Source organism: Syngnathoides biaculeatus, chromosome 8, assembly GCF_019802595.1.
Source record: "Syngnathoides biaculeatus isolate LvHL_M chromosome 8, ASM1980259v1, whole genome shotgun sequence".
Taxonomy (NCBI): Eukaryota; Metazoa; Chordata; class Actinopteri; order Syngnathiformes; family Syngnathidae; genus Syngnathoides; species Syngnathoides biaculeatus.
In genome coordinates, this window is record NC_084647.1 from 16,758,687 (window position 1) to 16,778,971 (window position 20,285).

A 20,285-nucleotide genomic window follows, 5' to 3' on the forward strand; every position below is an offset into this window, starting at 1 on the left:
CTGCATAATTTTATGTGGCCCGCGTGTGTTAACTTACTTGATTCTTGCTAAAATCTCTAACAAAATATCAAATTTCATGTATTTATATGTTGAGGTGATTAAAGATTTTTATGTTTTCACAGACATAATGGCCCTCTGAGGGAAACCGTAGTTACAATGTGGCCTGCGACAAAAATTAGTTTGACACCCCTGCCCTAGAGCATACTACAAATCCAAAACAAAGCCTTCCCTAGTACATAAAGTGTTTCCGTTTTCAGTAGATTTCTCCAACAGGACGGGCAGGGAACATTCTTTGAAACACACGGAAAAATAAAAATGAAATAATAAAGGAAAATGTTACTGTCATAGAATTGAGACAGAAAAATCATGTACATCACCAAGGAAGTACAGTTTTTTTCCTCACCAAACCATATTCATGTCAAAATGAATTAATCAATTGCGCCTCAGGTGTCACATCTAAAAACAAACATCATAATGTGTAAAAATGTCTTCATCGCTATGGTAATATTAAAACAGTGAAACATATTTTCCTTCAAATTGTACTCAAGTCACCAAGGGATGCTGCAACACGGAACTGACATGAAAACCAGAAATCTGCTGATGGGCGAATAACGACCAGTTGGAATCCTCCACATACATTGACCTTTTTTTGTTTTTATTTTTGTTTTTCCGACGTCCATGTGGGAGACTAGCTAAAAACATTTATTCACAAGTCGCCTGAATGAAATACAGTACCCTGCTTCGTTTTTGCACACCATCCAACTGACGTCTCGTAAAAACACACATTCCCCATTTTCACCACATTTGCCAAACATTTTCTTAAATGCAAAGGCAAATAAATCCCTCATATCCAATATGAATCATTTTACAAGTGTGCGCACTGTTTGTTATATGAATAATAAATGAACCTCAATGCAAAAAAAAAAAAAAGGGGTGTCAGTAGAGGTTAGATTTATTTAAAACCAGGCTGAAAACTGAATACACATTTAGCAGGAGCTGGATTTATTGTACTGAGGAAGGTGTTTATTTATGCCAGAAAATGATCCAGAGGGCGCAAGAGGAATGTTTGTCAGCTAAGTCAACATTTTGTGCATTTGCATAGTTGTAAAACATGTAAAAATATGTCCGCAGAGACGTGTGCAAATTACTTGGAACAAATGGCTCTCTCTGTCCATAATAACAATGTAACATTCTTCTCACGATGGCTTTTGGTTCCCCGCAAGAAGAAAACGTTGAAGCGCGAGCGGAAGCTTTGCTTCGCAAGGCTAGACTAGGCTAGACGTGCGGCTGCATTTCTTTTGCGTCTGTGCGTGGGCCCTGGATGGGGAGGGCTGGGTTCCTGTGTATCTCTTGCTATTTTAATTTTTAATGTATGAAGTATAAGCATATATGCGATATGAAAAATTATTGGATTTGATTCAGATGCATTAACTACAACATTAAACATCGTTGCTTTGCTTGTAGATTGTATTGTGACGATAAACTGCAATATTAGAGCAGCCAAGCTGATTCCTTTCACAATTTCGTATAACCTACGATGAAAGCAGGAGAGCCATCTGGTCATTTTGTCATTTATTTATTTTAATTTTGGGCTTATTATTAACATTTCACATGGTAGCAGTTTTGTGCTGATTACAACTTAAACATAACTTTGAATGTGATTGGTTAATTCTGAGCACATTCCCAAACTTGTGCAACCACATTATTTCAGTCATTTATTTTGACTTCCCCTTTAGACAAAATTTGTCTTCTTAAATATATTTGGTTGTATGCTTATAAGTCAAAATTATTTGTGGTAAAATTCTGGAGCCGAGTTCATCTTGTTCTCACTTTTTATGTCCCAAAAAAACCTGGCACTTGAACAGGGGTGTGTAGACTTTTTCTATCCACCGTATGATCACAAGAAGACTTCTGAGGGCTCGCTACGTGACATCACCACGGAGATGTCTTTTGTCCCCGCAGGCCATCGCTTTACCTCCCATCGCTAAGTGGCCCTACCAGAACGGTTTCACCTTCAACACCTGGTTCCGAATGGATCCCTTAAACAACATCAACGTGGACAAGGACAAGCCCTATCTCTACTGGCAAGCGCGCACACACAAAAAAAAGCATATTTGCACGTCCGATGTCTTCCCATCTGCACTTTGTAGATTTTTTTTTTTTGTGTGTTTTTTTTTTTTCCGCCTGCTAATCATACTAATTACTTTAGCGTCGCATTGGAGCTCATTCCCGGTGCTCTCGGGAGACCTGCAAATATAGCAGCTCAGTCACGGACTTCCTGTTTGAAACCCCTCCCTGACCTCACGGCCGAGTAGATTAGGAGTACACGCTGTGTTTTGTCAAGGTCGAAATGGTCGTTCTCTCGGCGTATGAAGCCCACACCGATGTTCGGGGAATATTAAAAGACTTGGAAATGTTCATTGTGTCATACAATACTGGTCCTAAATAGTCATAAACTGTGATGCCTCCTTTGGTCGCTTTTAACCCTCAACCGGAAGAAGGATGTTTGGCTGAAAAGATTTTCATCTGAGAGGGCCGCGTTGCGGGTTTCGCGCCATCAAAAGGAGGAATATTGGTTAAGCTTTTATGTATTCAGGTGGCAGCAGAGTGTGATATATGTCAAGCTAATCTCCACAGCTCGGTGGCAGGCCGTGTCAACAAGAGGAAAAGCGTGTTGACTTCAAAAGCGGGCTCGGGGGTTCTCTCTTTTCACCCGATCTGTAATCTCGAGGAGAGTTCAGAGCGCTCTGAGGCTGTGCGGCAGCCGCAGCATAAACAACACCTGTAGTATGATGAGAATACATGCATGTTCCTCTTCAAAACTTTGGGAACACTGGCATAAATTGTGTTGACCATACAAATTAAATTCATCATGATGGACCAAATGTTGACTTCCATTTTTCTATTTCAGTTCAGGTGTCATGTAAACATAAGTCATTTGACATCTTATGCGTGCTGTAGATCAGATTACATGATTTTAACCCCGATATTGTGCCGATGACCCATTGAAGCCGATTTCCCAAATTGGACCCGATGGAATTTGTCGGGAACGACAAAACTTGTAGTAGTGTGACATAATCCTCGGGCAACAATGGACCTTTCCGACTGGCGATCTTCAGCTCCCCCTCCCTTAGCTGCAGTTGCCATCCCCCAAAATCTTCCAAAATGGCAACTGAACATAATAGGTTTGAACTGGATTCTCTATCGCGAATTCCAGATATTGGGGTATGTTTTTTGCCAAATGCGTCCAACCGGTCCAAGAGTTCTACGGAGAGGTCTCAACTATTTCACACAAGGATATGTACACAGAATAAAGATTTTGGACGGAGCAGGACGCAATATCAAAATTACAGCGAAAGGTTGGCGATCGATGCGAAAAAAGTTTGAGGCCTCACAAACTTCATATTGAAATCCAAAAGGATAAAATTGTGGAATCGCACTGCGCGTGTGTACTTTTTACTTGGAAAGATCACGAGTAATATCAGTGTAGTTTTCATAAGTGAGATGGTGTATTTATTTGACTTGGCTCGTAATGGAACCCAGCGCTCTGCCTTAAAAGTCCGATGTGATACAAATAGGCAAATAGACATTTCTCTTGTATGACAGGGTGCATTTACGTAACCACTAACCCGACTCTTCGGCATAAAACGTTACAAACGTCATTCACCACGTCAGTGATACACTAACAAAGTGAAAGTTGTTCTCCTTCAACCATTGTAGACACTTCAACTGTGTTTTAGGCTTTGGAAAATGAATGAAGCGGGCCCCTTGTAACCTAGCCAGATATCTTTCATCAGAATTGCACGTTCCCCAAGCACATCTGAGGACCATTTTGTTCGTAACATTAACTTTTCCAAGCGCACGTGACTGATAACCAGCATTGCTTGTGGGACATGACGACAAGAGGGGCGGGTCAAGCCAGGGGTTAAGACAATGCGGCTATCCGATTAGCTATTATTGTTCGAGTGATTAACACGCCGGAAAGGTCTATTTGCCCCTACCATAGTCAAAAAATGCCAGAATTAAAAGTCTAACATATTTGATTTGGTGTAGTGGGACTTATCAACCACAACTCTCAGACAGTGTACCTTAACGTCCATCAGTAAGATTGCGTATTTTGACCGGCGCTTCGGCCTCCGTTTTTGCTGTTGTCAATATTTACTTGGACAAACCAGTATTTACCAAAATTTTTCAGCCTGATACCACAGAACGATGGCATAATGACGTACAACTATTGAACTAGCACGAGCTTGCTAGGCTTCATTGTGTTTTCTTACCTGCTTGTGAGCCGTGTCATATTAAAAATATGTGAGCATACCGCAACCAATTCTTAAATGAACGTCCTCTCTCAAGCACCAGTGACAACCACTGCAAGTTTTTCCTCATTTTGTTGGTCACACAAAATACATTGGCACAGGCTGTTGTTGTTGTCACCACGGTAATGTGTATCAGGTCACGTTGACCAGTGACACGTTTTGTCGTTCGGCCTCTCTGGCAGTATTTGATATGACCAGTTAGTCTATTGATAATAAAAAAACAGAAGCAGTGGTATTACAATACATGTCTGACCAAGAGGATTTCATGCCAGTAATCTGACGTAGTCCAATCGGGGGAATGACTACATTTGTATTGTAGTCTGATCCAGGCATAAGGTGTTAGAGTATTTGTAATTGCTTGTCAGTTGTCAAACGACATTGGGGCAGCAGTGTGAAATTACCGGCTGTCCATGACTGTAGTTCACCGCCAGTTTGAGATACTTTATGGCCGTCACGCTGCGGCAACGTGTGGAATAAATTATGCTATCCATGGCAAGATTTTTTTGAACCACAAGCTCTTCTTGGAAAACCGTGCAGTAAAAGACCACTTATAAAAACACTGAACCGCTAGAGCAGGCGTTTACGCAAAGCCACGGAAAGTCTATCCTGCTCCTTGAGCTGGAACAAAATTGGAATTAGCAAACGCTCCAGAGAATGATAAAACTTTACCCAAACTGACATTGAGTTGGTTTGCAGGCATGGAGTGGAAAAACTATTGTGATGCTTGACTACTTAATGAGTAAATTGTACTTAGAGTTTAAGCAGTGTAATGCCCATAAAGCTTCTCAAGCTGAAATCCAGTCCGGGGCAGAAAAACTTTGCAATGGTCTTCCAATGTCAGCGAGCAAGCCGTTAGCAACAAATGATATATTTACAAGAACTGCAAAGCCTGAGCACTCAGATACCTGTGGCTTCATCTCTGTCTGAATGACATCTGAAATTACATGTCAAAAAGGAGTTGTAAATTGACTTTTCAGGCACCCTTATTTTAATAGTTAGCGTTCAAACCAACCAGAGAGCTGTCTACGAGTGAAAACAAAGCAATTATAAAGCTGAGATAAGATAGCAAATCTTCCCAAAACGTGCCGCGCCGTTGCACCTTTTCTACCTGATATGTAACCTCAAGAAGAGGTCAGAGCGCTAGGAGCGCAAAAGGTGCGAGGCTACACGTTAGCCGCAGCGTAACTACGCTTTGCCTTGGCGGAGGTCACTGAGGGTGAGCTCAGTGGGAGGCGGTTCCCGTGGGCTCCGGTGAGGATGGATGCCATAGATCCAAAGAGCGTGGGAGTTGCGGAGAGTATACAGTGGTACACAGGCCAGATCAATGCTCGTTCCACACTTGTCTGTGTGCCTCGAGTCAGTCGGTGTGTGTTCATTTGTTGTGCGTTCTTTACGGCTGTCATTTCCTTAGCGAGATTCATATCTTCAAGAATTGCCAAAGGCTTGGAGCAGAGGCGCTTGGCCACATAGTGAAGCTTTTCTCAAACCGCTCAGACGCTTGCAAAACGGGCCTTCCATTTTATAATTCAATTCGTAATGGCCTCGGTTAAAATGCAATCCAAAATACGTACTGTAAGTAATGCTCAGTGGAGTACAGTATATTGAGTCGTTTGTGCGAAACTGTAGTAGTCAATTCAATTAATTTTTGTTTGGATTTAGTCCATACATTAATTTTCCACCATGACCAAGTTTTAGTCATTGTTATCAGTTGAAGTCGATGGTAGTCAATCGCTTTCTGCCATCCGGAATTAACATAAAATGTTTGACCCTTTCAGATGACATTCACTTTCAATTAGACGCTGCGCTTAATAAACATATTCTTGTCCATACAGCTTCCGCACCAGCAAAGGTATCGGCTACTCTGCGCATTTTGTCGGCAACTGCCTGATCGTCACATCCCTGAAATCCAAAGGGAAAGGTTTCCAGCACTGCGTGAAATATGATTTCCAGCCCAGGAAGGTGAGTGCAACTTTTGACATTTTAATGACTCCTCGCTGCCGCGCCTTTTTCTCAAATCAATAAATAATGCAACATTAACAGTTCTCATGCTACATCGACTCACATTTGATCAATTTACAACCAGTAACAAAAGCAATTCTGCAAGAATATGAAATATTGACTATATGTATATTATACCGTATTAGTGTATGTGTAGCGATGCTAACACTTTATTTCTCAAATTATTTGTACATGTTGCTTTGGCACATATGGCACCTGTTATTCTCTTACAAGAACAACAACAAAAACACACAAGTGGCTGATAGAGGTGTCTCTACTTTTTCACAAATGAATTTGATATGATACGTGCTGCTGATTTACATGATTTCTTCTTAACTGCGATCACTGCTCTACATGCACCCAGGCAGTAAATGGGCTGTTTTTTTTCTCTTTTAAATTGGCTTTTTTTGCCTTTCCTGCGGCACTATATTTACAAACCCCCATAGTAATGAAGTCAGGACATTGCAGAAAATGTAAATAAAAACGTAATCCTATAATTTGCAAATCTTTTTTTTAGGCAACATCACAACATCATTAAAATTGGGGTTTTAAGTTGTATGGATAGTATTTTTTGCTCTCCAAAACAGAGGGAATCGTTGTGACTGTTTTTTTTCCATTCTACTGTATATACATTTGACATTGTCATAACAGAAGTAAAGCATTTTTTCACTGCAAACATAAAGTGGGGGAAAACCTTTTTTTTTTTTTTTTTTTTGGAACGGGGGGGGGGGTCATGACGAAATCTGTGACTGTGGTCTTTTTCCTTGATCAGTGGTACATGATCAGCATCGTCCACGTCTACAGCCGCTGGAGGAACAGCGAGATCCGATGCTACGTCAACGGCCAACTGGTGTCTTACGGAGACATGGCCTGGCATGTCAACACCAATGATGCAAGTGCACTGTGCTTTTTTTTTTTTTTTTTTTTTTTTAGTATACAGTTATATATGTATATACTGGCTATTTATATATGCATGTCAACATGCCTACATCTTCAGCGGTGCCCATTTGTTGGATTAGCTCAGATTTATCTGGAGAAATTCGTCTTCCGTTATGGTCCCAAGCATGACTATTCATATGCGAAACAGGCACGTGCGAGCGAAGTAAAATAGGGATGACTGCAAATGCGGGTGGGCGGTGGGCAAGATTTGCACTCTCCGGTCCATTTGCATGTCGCAATGAGGAATAAACAGCTTCACATTTACACTCTCACACACGGCAAATTGCTTAAATGACCGGCATGCTTCATGGACTGCTCCAATGCATTAACGACAGCCATCGCTAATGTGGAAAGGAAGAGTTGTAGGATTAAAAAAAATAATAATAAATGAATAAAAAAGTCACGCTTGGGAATGTAGAATTATGACACCTGCATCACATACGTAACAAGTTTGCATCTAGTAGAGCCAAAACTGAGTGAGTAAGGGAGTTCTCAAACTGGGGTGGTTGGTAAAATCATTTCATTAAATTATCTTTAAAAAAAAAAAAAAATTAAAAAATACCTACACTTTGCGACCAAAATGGCAATAAAACTAACCTGGAAAAAAACGATTACGGTGGTTGGTGAAATCCTTTCATTAAATTATCTTTTTTTTTAAAAAAAAGATTAAAAAATACCTTCACTTTGCGACCAAAACGGCAATAAAATGAACCTGAAAAAAAACGTTTACTCCTTCCTACTTCAGCTTTTGGCCAATTAAAAACTCTGCTATGACTGTGATGTATCACAGCAACCAGACATCCTTGGATTAATAGTCATGCAATTATGAATCAGATTTATGAATTATTTCTTCAAGAACAAAAGAATTTTTTTTTAAATTTTATGATGATGGCCAATTTTCCAAAATTAAAGTTAAATGTATAAAGAAATCTAAACATTGCGGTGTATTCTTGTCGAACTGAAGCCCCCCTTATAGTTTTGGCAGCTCTGTGATGAAATGCTATTTCCATGAGTGAAAATATGGGCAACATTTGCCACCATCATCACTCGGGGCTGGTCGTCGTGGTGACAAAAGCCACTCTGACCCCACAGCAGCGGGCGGGTGAGGTGAGCAGTGCCTTATTTTTATTAGAAAGTACCGCCCCCTCAAAACATTCCTCTCAAAAACACTCAGACGCCCGGTTGCACTCATTTTTTCCAGATTCTGGGCTCAACAGGTCGCCCTCCAGTTTGTTGTCATGGTAACAAAAGCCATCGGGGCGAGCTAATTTTCATGAGACTCAGACCGCTTCCTCGGTTCCAGGTGGAGCAGAAATAAATTGTGCAGTGAATCTTGCTCTTTGGGGTATTGTGACGAAAGCACGTCAGACACATTCGCAAATGACCTGCGAACGGGTTGAAATTGTGAGAAAAGCCACCGGAAGTCAAATAACTCTCCAAATAGCGCCGTGACAGCCAGGTCGCAATGGCAGCTGCTTTTATTCCAGATGAAATCATTGCAGTATTCCCCGCTTGCCGAACGTCTATACCGAGTCCTAATTTACGAAAATGGATTTCGGTCCTGTCGGGAATCCAGCTACAGCGCGGAACATTGCATTTATGATTTTCTAAGGTCAACGTGTCGGCGGACCTTTCGTCAGAATAGAAGTGAAGTGATCGGAGGCGCTCAGCAGGGAAATGAATTTGAAAAGTCTATTCCATCACCATTAAAAGTGGACGTCCCGAGCTTTGAAACCGCGTCTCCTCCTGCGCTGGCCTCCCAGAGTTTTGAGAAGTGCTTCCTGGGCTCCTCGGAGACAGCGGACGCCAACAGAGTCTTCTGCGGGCAGCTGGGTGCCGTCTACGTGTTCGGCGAAGCTTTGAATCCGGCGCAGATCTTCGCCATCCATCAGCTCGGTCCGGGCTATAAGGTAGGGTGACCTTCTTTTAATCTCTTAAAACAAGAACAAAAGTAAATGATGCTCTGCTGGAGTGTGCTGCAAAGCCTCCATCCTGGTGCGGATAAACCATAAATGACCTTCTGGGGAATAAAAACATGATGCACAGCATCGTGAAACTCTGTGGGGAAAATGTTTTAGTACTCAGCCAGTTTTTCATATTTTTAGTAGTCCTTTATCACATTTTGGTTCCAGGGTGGTTTTAGTCATACAGTAGATCAATATATACTACTGCACACACCCTCACAATGGTACACATAATACAGTATTCAACGCCTTAAAAGTATATTTTCCTCTTCTGTAATGTTCCCTATTTTTGGGTCGCATCAGATGATTTTGGGAGATGTCTTTTCAAACCTTTTTCACGAAATAAAACTCATAAGTCCAGGTACCACTTTATTCGCTTTCAGTGGAAAACAAATTACACAAAGAAGGGAACCTACCTTCCATCCATTTTCTTTGCTGCTTATCCTCACGAAGGTTGCAGGGAATACTGGAGCCTATCCCAGTGGTCAACAGGCAGGAGGCGGAGTACATCCTGAACTGGTTGCCAGCCAATCGCAGGGCACATGGAGACAAACAGCCGCACTCACAATCACACCTTGGGGGAAATTTAGAGTGTCCAATTAATGTTGCATGTTTTTGGGATGGGAGAGGAAACCGCAGTGCCCGGAGAGACCCCACGCAGGGACGGGGAGAACATGCAAACTCCACACAGGCGGGTCCGTGATCGAATCCGGGACCTCAGAACTGTGAGGCCAACGCTTTACCAGCTGAACCACCGTGCCGCCCCCTACCTCGTGTAACATAACTCAAAAAGGGGAAATGGGGCAAATCTTTCCTCACTTTCCAGGGGGGCGCTACTGAGTGTTTTTTTTTTTTTTGGGGGGGGGGGTTGTGTTCAGGGCACCTATTTATTTTTTTCAAAGGCATTTTGAGGCCCCCAAGTGACATTTTTTTGGGTCTAGGATTATATTCGATTTCACATGTTCCTAATGTTTTGAACCGTTTAAGCAGACAGTGAAGCCTTCGAATCATCAGCTGAACAAGTTCAGCTCCCGAGAGTACGTTGGAGCCCCAGACGGCACTGGAGGAAGGAAGGTCAATTGGTCCAGCAGACAAGCAGCTTCGAATTGAGCGTGTTGAGTGCCTTCTTTTGTCTCAGATGTCTTCGCTGCCTATTTAATGGAACTGTTTATTTGAACATTTGAATAACCACGCCGTGGAACCATTAGAACCACGTCGACAACTTCACCGAACGAACAGTTCTGCGCCGCTGATCAGAAGGCGACACTGATTGCTGTCGGCAATCTATCGTTTAGAACGCTGCATTCTGCTTATCTTTTTACATGATGCAAAGATTCCACACTTTCCTTGTTTTTTCTCTTTAATCGTTAACGACTGCCCGCTGTCATCTGCCATGTGGGCATAACAATCAATCTCGTTTGACGAGTTTAGTGGTTGGCAAAGTGCGTTTCTCACTGCTGCGTGCAACTGTTGCTCCTGTCCTTAGATGCTCCTGTGACTTGAAAGCTCCTCACTCGTAGGGAGAGATAATATCAAGGGATGCTGTTGGCCGGATTGACACTGACAGCAGCTCGCCGTCGTCCATCATCCGAGCTATTTATAGCAACGTTGGGCTCTGTGGAGAAAGAAATGTGTATCGATTCCACGAAGGATGAATTATGTGTAGGGATATTTTGATCAGATTGAAAAGATGACAAAAATACCCTTCCAAATTTTCATGTTTTCCGTATGTCTGATTGCTTGTCATCTCTTTGTGTTTTTGAAGTTGTGGAACATTTACAGCCCCAAAGCACCGAGGTAAACGATTGCTCATTGTTTTGGCTAGTCAAAACAATTAAGCCATTACATTACAGATCATCTGGTGACGCACGCGAGAGCTATTTCTGTCTTCTCCTGATGTCAACACTGCCGGAGTTGTGCAAATCGAAATAATGAACGGATGTCTGATTGTCTCTGCGCATTTCCTGGTGCTTGTCAAAAAAGATGATCGTTATGTGACACAACACGATGAGCATAACGAGGCAGACCAGTGGCTGATTTTGCGTCTTTCAATATTGCAACAAACTATTGCATATATTTTTAATCACCTTATAACAAACTACTGATTTTTCCATTGAATACTTGTATGGATTATTTCCAACTTCAGAGTAAGAAGTTGAAGTTTTAAATACAAAGAATTTGAGTTCCGAGCATTGTCACGGTGTGAATGAAAACTGTGAAGTCAGGATCACAGTGCTGTGTCGTACGTATGGCCACATTAGCCCACAGCCGTCTTTTAGCAGCTCTGTAGCCTTTTCGGAAGGTTGCGCCGATGGTGAAACGGAGGTTGTTCCTCTCCGTCCGTGCATCGACGTTCAGTTTTTGGCCTCATCAAGTTTACTTTTTCTCGGAGTGCCTCACAAGGCTAAACCTCAACAATCAATGGCGGCCTCTGGCAACGGGACAAAAGGCGCCCAAATGCACTCTGCAGTCGTTCTTTCTTTCTTGCTTTCCTTTTTTTTTTTTTTCCTTCAATACAACTCTGAGGCCAGTGGACCGACTGCTCCTACGCCGCTGGGTGTTTTTCAGCCCCAGCTTATGAGCTCATTATTTTCGCAGAGGGCCGGCGCAAGTGTCGCAGCGCAGGCTGCCAGAGTTCCTTGCTGGTGTCGCGAGCCGCCATGTTTTGAAGGATGAGAGGGAATACGCAATGCGACCGGCGCCGGCTTCTGTTCAGTCTTAATCACAGCAGATGAGCACAATAGTTATTGTTCTGCTCTTTTATCAGCCAACTGGAAGACAACGCTCAACGCCGCTTGCGTTCTGTTAAAGTCTGCTGCCGGGAAGCCATCAAGTCATTTGGCGCTCGACGCCTAATGGGCCGAGGATCAGCCCTTTTTATGTTCCTGGGCTTTTTAGCTCGTCAAGTCTATTATCCCAGAAATTGAGGGAATTCATTTTTGTTTTTAAAACATTTTGCTTATTTTTATAACATAGATATAACTGTCAAAAAGAATAACATTTTGTGCCATAGACCGTAATCATTGGTTTCCACTTTAGTTTTATGCGGCGCAAAGGCCATCTTGGAAACATTTATTATTGCTCCGACCTCAAATGTTTGCAGTTTGGCATTCACTCATGAACATTTTTTTTTAAACCTATCTACTGTTGTTTACTGAAAAACTCACATCGCACTTAATATGATAAAATCCGTGTTCCATAGAGCTCGTGCACGTGACGTCACCATTTTCACGGCACCATATTGCCGGTCAAAAAGAGCTGCTCGACATTGCGGGAGAGATTGAACTGGAGGAGAATATTTACAATACCCGAGACCTGTTGTGCTGTTGGTTGTCACAACAGACGAGACAGATATTCAAAGAGATCTTTCTTTGGAATACTGAAAAGACCAGAAAAGATCAATGGATTTCGGAAAATAAACGTGATGGATGGTGCCCATCCAAATACACACACCTGCATAGCAGTCGCTGCATTTCAGGTAGGAATTATTTTTCTCAATCTCAAATTACTAAAAAGTATTTATAATGCCAAGTTGGCTCCTTTGAGAACAATGTGTGTTTAAAAAAAAAACAAACAAAAAAAAAAAAAACTGTGGCTGAGGTTTACGGAGGTTAAGTGTGGCCTCAATCACTTCCATGTACGTTCCATGGAGATGACACATCCTCTTTTTTCCCCCCACAATCATAGTTAATGAATGTAAGTTTGTGTAAAACCAGGGGTCATTTATTTAAATATTGGTATTTGTATTGAATCCTAGCTAAAAAGATCAATGGATTCCATCAAAGGTTAACGTGTCGCCGAACACACTTCCGCGTTCACAAGCCGTCAAAACCGTCATAATGTGGGAATTATTCCTGATGAGAAAAGATCCAACAGCAAAGTATTCGTATGTGTCCAGACTTTTATACGCTTTCAACCTTTTCCGTGTAAATCTCGACTACTTACTCACCAGATCCATGTGTATATCCAGTTGTCCAAGACAAGTGCAAGCGAATTAACAGTCCAATTTCTTATCGCCGAAAACATCAACTTCTGCATTAAATACAGGTCCTCTATGCAAAGTTTATCTAATTTTTCCATGTACCGTCGTTTATTTTCACCTTCTAAATGTCTGACGGTATCGGACAAGACTCTGGGCATCGTGCTCCAAGACATATTTCCGTGTCGTCTACAACCGACTTAGGATTGAGCAATGACCGGCAATATGGTGAGGTAAACAAAAGTCACGTGATTTTATGACGTAGGTGCACGAGCTCTATTCTTTGTTTTTCTGTCATCTTGTGGCATCTACAAGCAAAAACGTTTTTTTTTTTTTTTTTTTTAAAGAGTGCAGTCAATTACTCACAGATTTTCAGTAGTCATGACAGAGTTCTTCCTTGACCACCCCAAATAGCGTGGGTTCATTGCTTGTGTATAAAGGATTCCAAACATGAGCCCAACCCAAAATTGACTCTGTAGTATCCCCTGCAAAATTTGAAAATGAAAAAGACGCCTCCACCAGTTTCACTATGGGACAAGGGATTGTCAAAAGAGGACACACAGAAAAGTGAACAGTAAGTCAGGAAAGGACCCGTCATTGGGTTGGTATGGCGTCAAAGTTTGATAACCAGTTTGAGTCTTCACCGCAAGAAAGATGGTGTGAGCACACAGCTTTGCGATATTATTCCAAAAATATATCCAACATTTTGTTTGTTTATCAGAGTACTTAAGAATTCATCATGGGGCTCCAATTTTATTCCATTTTTTTTCCCCATTTGTCAAAGGGTTGATGAGTCGGTACATGCGAGGCTATCCAGAAGAAACCGCTGTCACGTGCAAGTGTACTTTTCTAATTAAATCACAACCCCCATGAATGCGAGCATGTAATGAAACGCGCGGACCCCAAAAGCCTCATCTGTCTCTCTCGATATTTTAATTTCACCCTTGTTTGGTTTCATTTCTTCCCCAGAGCACATTCAAGTTCAAGTCTGAGAGCGACATCCACCTGGCGGAGCATCACAAGCAAGTGTTGTATGACGGCAAGCTGGCGAGCGCCATCGCCTTCGCTTACAACGCCAAGGCCACCGACGCGCAGCTCTGTCTGGAGTCTTCGCCCAAGGAAAACACCTCCATCTTTGTGCACTCCCCCCATGCGCTCATGCTTCAGGTCAGTAAAAATAGCTCAGTCTCCTACAGAGCATTTCAAAATGTTTGTATACATCCGGCGCCAGGGGACGGCTGACATGTCACGCATTCAAACTGCGGCGCCGGAGAAGACTGCTAGAATCATCCTTCGAGCCATAGAAATGAAAACTTCAATTGCGCGTGTGTTGAATTTTAATGTGCTTTCTTATCGTGGTCTTTCCAGGATGTGAAAGCCACGGTGACTCACTCCGTTCACCGGGCCGTCCACTCCATCGGCGGCATCCAGGTTCTCTTCCCCCTGTTTGCTCAGCTGGACTACCAGCAGCTGAACGACAGCCAAGTGGAGACCACCGTATGGTGAGAACCTGACAAAAAATTAACACGTGACATCGTGTGCTGCCTCTCTGGCAAAACGTCACTCTATTTATTGGTTATCTGGTTTTGGAAAAATAGTCAATAGAGGGTGTGGGTTAAACCGACAAGTCGTTGTGTCAACTTTCCAACTCTGCATTGATGGTTATAACTTGAGGGTCGTATTTTGGCAACACAACGGAATCCTTGCTGAAATCGACAGGTGGTGGGTTCTTGCAAGAAACTAATAAGGATGTCCTTAGCGTGTCACAATTTTCTACTAATAATCAGCCCAGAAGCGCCGTCACTTGCAAAATGTCAATTGTTAAATATAAACATTTTTGGCAACCACTAACGCTCGCCGATGAGTAAACTTCAAAGCTCACCTCGCTGTAACACTGGGAAAAAACAGAAAATATCCAAGTTGCGTTTCTCTCAAATGCCAGCCTTTATCCTACAGATGCATGCTGGCAATCTTCTTCCACTAGGTCCACCCCCTCAAGTCACTCATCCAATCACAAATCAAACACCTTCGGGGTCTCGCAGACAGTCGGTAATATGTAACGCTTGCTCCCATTCACGGAACACAGGGGCAGGTTTTCTGTAAAACATTGTCGCCAAATTCTATAAAATGTTGCCAAGTATTCACTCCTCCTGGAATATTAGTTACTGTAGAGTTTTATGACTTCCGACTGTCTGAGAGAACACGAAGGGGTCGTAATGTGTACGAATGGGATTGAACGAACAAGCCAGAACTTGTGGCCATGCAGCAGAGGACAAGGGGGAGCGAGCAAGCTTCTGTTTGGAAGTGCAACATTGAAAAAATTACCATTGACATTGATTAATCAAAATTGACAAGTCTGATTGCCTTTTACCGTCTACAAAAAAATCTTCTCCTTAAAAGTTGCTAAATGTACTGCCAAAGTTGTTAAGGTGACTTCACTGAGAAGCACTCGCTGCGTCACCAGGCTTTCGCTCCGCCCCCACTCGTCATGGTAACAGAATCTGTGAAATTTGAAATTTCCACCTATACGCGGCAAAATTGTAACCTGTGGATGTGAAGTGTAGTGAATAATCCATTATTTTGTTAGAAGACCTTTAAGACGCGTAGCAACTGTTTTTATTTGGGGGAAAAAAAGCACAACATTTATTAATTAAGATGAATATTAATCCCCTGTGAAATAGGAGCTCATGGCTGCTCAGTATAATGTGAACCATAGATAATCTTAATTATCTGACGTAATTGTAGCTAAAAGCACAGCGGCTGGCATAAAAATCTTTGCTACCACATGGCATCTTCGATGGTTGAGTGGTTTTGCTGCATTTGAATTTTATCTTGTTTTATTATATTGCTACCTTAAGCAGTAACTCTGTTTGACTTTAAAGTTTCACTCAACATCAACGTTGCAATGTAATTGCATTTATTATTTTTATTGGTTCCTGCCGCTACCTGTCTTCATTCCGAGCTGTCCGCACCGAAGCTCTCCCGCTGGGTTCTGGATGGCGTCAAAGAGCTCTGATCTTATTCCGTGCTGGTCCGACGCCAGCGGTCTGACCAGAAAGCCGCAGCGGTGCGCCGCCCGCTTCGGCGGCTCGGACCACGCGAGCCAAAGCGCCCCCGTCCCTGCCTCTGAAGTCGTCTCTTATCTCTGCTCTCTGTCCCGCCAGCTCTGCCGTTTTGAAAACCTTTCCATAACACGCTACTGGGTAAACAGCTCCAGAAAACAAAATCATATAGATATATGTATATATGCGTAATTTTTTTTTCTCCCCCCCCCCCCCCAAAAGAGTCACTGGATCTTCTGGGCTATTTTAACCATTTTTTCCGCAAATACGCTATTATTCAGGTGTAGTATGTTGTCATCAGTTGATAGACTAAAACACGTCAATTTTGCTCGAGTGTGGTATATATTGACAGTTTTTTCAAATGTCTCCTCGTTTTTCAGAACTGTATATACTGCATATTTAAATGTACATATCCTGAGTTTAAAACCAGTCCTCACCGAGAATGTAATACCGATAAGGCGATAAGCAAAATAAATTATAATTCATATAAAGATGATTTAAACTTTTTATTCAGTATTCCCAAACCAAGCCCGACAAATCCTGTCTCTATCGCTGACCAAAGTAAAGCAAAATAAATTTGTAGAAGCTTATTTCATCCACGAGGTAAGTCAATGTGCTTTACATGATTAAAGGCATTTGAAAACAGAGATAAAACGTTTAAAATGGGATAAAAACAATAAAACACATGACAAACACAATATTAAAAAAAAGTCAATACTGCATATAGTGCAAGTAATATGATCAAAAAGTGGATATATTCTAAAAAGCATGAGGAAAAAAAGAAGAGTTTTCAACCTGGATTTAAAAACATTCACACTTGGGGCCGAACTCACCTATGTTGGCAACTTATTCCGTTACCCTTCGAATGACTTTTTAACATAAACAACACGCTGTCCCTAACTTTAGTGCAAATTGTGACTTGCTTTAGCGTCATTGGTGCTTCTCCTTGTGTCGCCGATGACGTTTCGTTCCATTCTTTTTGGTGGCGGTCATGAGCATTTTAATTGATTAAAAGCTTTCGAAACGTTGACTTTTTTTGTGAGTCGACGTGCAGTGTTCATAGTTTTGTGCTTGAAATCTTTGTCTTTTCCTTACATGGTCTCTCCATATAGCCTGACTCATTCTCCAAGCTCAACATCTGTTCTGTGCTTGCCTCAAAGATGGAATACGAACCAAATTTTCATGTTAGACAAGGTTTTGGCCTTAGCTCAAAATTGGCAATTCTCTCAGCAAATAACAGAGGACAGGTTCCTCCCAAAAAGTCAGGTGACTTTGCGAATGTCAACCAAAAATATGCAAGGTGTCATTGCGTTTCTGCATCCACTCCCGCCATCCACCCTGAAATATTACTGGATAAATCGGTTTTGCATAATCCTGTTCCCAGACAAACAAAGTAGCACACAAAGAAGCCGATAAACAATTAAACACAACACCACATGAAAGCTCCACTGCTTGCTTTGCGCGGAAGTAATAGTTTTCCTCGAACTGTTTCCTGTGATTGTGCGCAGTTTGTAAAAGAGTCTCGGCACTCGCATTCAACGAGGGCCGCGCAAACTGCCGACGCGACGCTCCCCCGGAGCGACTTTGTATGCGTGCAGCGCATCTCCGGGCCAGCCTGCGCCGGAGCGATTGTGTCCTTGTTATTGTTGTGCTTGAGTGGAGGCCACCAGAGGATGCCAGGCAAAGCCGATTACGGAGCGTCGCCGGGCACCTCTGTCACTCAGCCAAAAGCCTTCAGTGCAACAATGGAAAAGGAGCATTCAGCCGACCTTTGGTGGCTCCTCAGACGCTTTTTACATACGCATTAAACCCTTACGATGACCTTCTGCAGACCTCTCACATATTCCGAACGTAATCCTCTTTGCTAAAGAGTCAATCGGGAACTGTATTAGCGTCGTTTATGGAGTCTTTCAGGTTTCTTGTGTCCAAAAGGCTTTGAGAGGTGATGCAGAAATGGTTAAGTATTTAAAAAAAAAACAAAAGAAAAAAAAAACATCCCCACAGTGATGGATTGGTGTTTATATTAACGTAAACCTAGCCCTACCTCCGACACCGACAATACCCGAACCATAATGTTGTCCTATTAATTTGATTTTAACTCTTAACTTCCCTTACAATAAAATTTATTTGAATTTAGCACTTTTTTAAAACAAAAAAAGCACTTTCCTAAAAAGAAAACCAATGATGTGCTTTCCTGAAAAGAAAACAATTGTTGTTACATTAAAAAAAAAAAAAAAAAAAAAGCTATTGATGCTCTATCTTATTCCAACTGTTGCAATCTTCCAAAAAGAGAATCAACAAATGTTGGTTCCTTAAAAGAAAAAAAAAAGCGTATTATATAAAGGCAAGTATCGTTGCACTTTCCTAAATTAAAATCAAATGATTGGGTACTTTACTGCAAAAAAAAAACAAAAAACTTGTTACACAAGGAAGAATATTCATGTTGCATTTTCTGAAAAAGAAAGCAAATAATCGATGTCACACGATCCCAAAAAGACAATTATCATGAATTCCTAGAAAACTTTGGTGCTGCACTTTCATAAGTACAAAACAACCAACTACACTTACACCCTCTCAAAAATCACGCACTTTCTTATAGGAGAGGCAATTTGTTTTGACTTTCTTAAAAAGAAAACACAATTTTCACACTTTCCTAAAATAACTAAATAAATAAATACTGTTAAAATAGAAGTCAATTGGTGTTGCTCTTTCCAAAAAAGAAAAGCTGATGTTGCACTTTGCTTGTAATAAAGCGATTGAAACTGCACTTTATTAAAAGGAAGACGTCAATGATGTTGCACTTTCCTTAAAAGAAGATAAACTTTTAATACTGCACATTCCTAAAAAGAAAGCACTTTTAAGACACAAAACAAAGCAAGAAAAAAAGATGATTTGATGTTATTGTTCATTTATTTTTTTTTTTATTGTATGCAATCTTTTGTTTCTGTGAATAATAAAGAAGTGTTTTTGCGCCTTGTTCTGTTGGCAGCGCGACCCTGCTGGCCTTTCTGGTGGAGTTGCTGAAGAGCTCGGTCGCCATGCAAGAGCAGATGCTTGGCGGCAAGGGTTTTCTGGTCATTGGCTACCTGCTTGAAAAGGTAACGCGAGCATTCGTCTTCATGTTTTCTCACGCTTGTGGCGCATGCTCCCCAGAATGCATCCTGAGAAATCACACCACTTCGTCACTCAGCGCCTCGCCAGCTGACACCAAGTAACACACAGGCACCAAGGAAGTGCCCCCCCCAACACACACACAAACACTTCCTCGTTTGCGACCCGCTGCCAGGTTTCACACCCTGGCGTACGCCTCCATCTGTTCAAGATATGATTAAATCGCCACCTATGCCTCTCCCGTACCCTCATTTATCTCTTCTCCTGCCTTTGCCGGATCCCCAACGGGGCAGAGAACAGGTGTCAGAAGACGATTGTGAACATTTGATGCAAAGTAAAAAAAAACTTTCCACTCTTTTTTTTGTTCTTTTTTTTTTGTTCTTTGAAATCAGGAATACAATACGTGCATACATCCATTTATTAACAGTGACAACCTGTAATTTCACAGTGCCTCGGTACTCAATGTAAAGCATGCGCTAAACACATTTCCTTGATAGATTTTCTGAATACTTTAATGAACACGACAACATCTTGACCAAACGTTGGAGCAACTCCCAACTACTACGACTAACTACTAACCCACTAGTATGTCAGTAGTTGTACTTTTCAGAGCCAGAGTGTTTCTTAGCATGCACTTTTGATTATCTCTGTATGCTACACAGTTCTTCTAAAATTGAGAAAAAAAAAGCAACAGATTATTAAAATTGGTAAAATTGATTGGATAACCGGCTCAGAAATTAGATTGATTGATAGATAGATGATTTGACAGTGGAAGTCAACAAATTTGAATTGAACTGCGTGGTGATAAAGTGCGAATACAATGGACCTTTCCGACTGGCGGTCTTCAGCTCCACCCCCCTTAGCTACAGTTGGCATGCACCACAATCTTCCAAAATGGCGAATGAACATAACGGGT

At 41.8% G+C, this 20,285-nt stretch overlaps 1 protein-coding gene across 2 annotated transcripts in view; it reads left to right on the forward strand.

The window, feature by feature from the left end:
• The window catches only part of LOC133504630 (neurobeachin-like), a 239,147-nt gene that overhangs the window by 36,989 nt on the left and 181,873 nt on the right, over window positions 1–20,285 (forward strand). For both annotated transcript variants that reach the window (XM_061827086.1, XM_061827087.1), the window contains exons 5-11: window positions 1,963–2,084; window positions 6,149–6,275; window positions 7,087–7,206; window positions 9,017–9,163; window positions 14,166–14,363; window positions 14,565–14,698; window positions 19,248–19,356. In XM_061827086.1, the coding sequence (XP_061683070.1) occupies window positions 1,963–2,084; window positions 6,149–6,275; window positions 7,087–7,206; window positions 9,017–9,163; window positions 14,166–14,363; window positions 14,565–14,698; window positions 19,248–19,356 (957 nt within the window). The remainder of the gene's footprint in view (window positions 1–1,962; window positions 2,085–6,148; window positions 6,276–7,086; window positions 7,207–9,016; window positions 9,164–14,165; window positions 14,364–14,564; window positions 14,699–19,247; window positions 19,357–20,285) is intronic.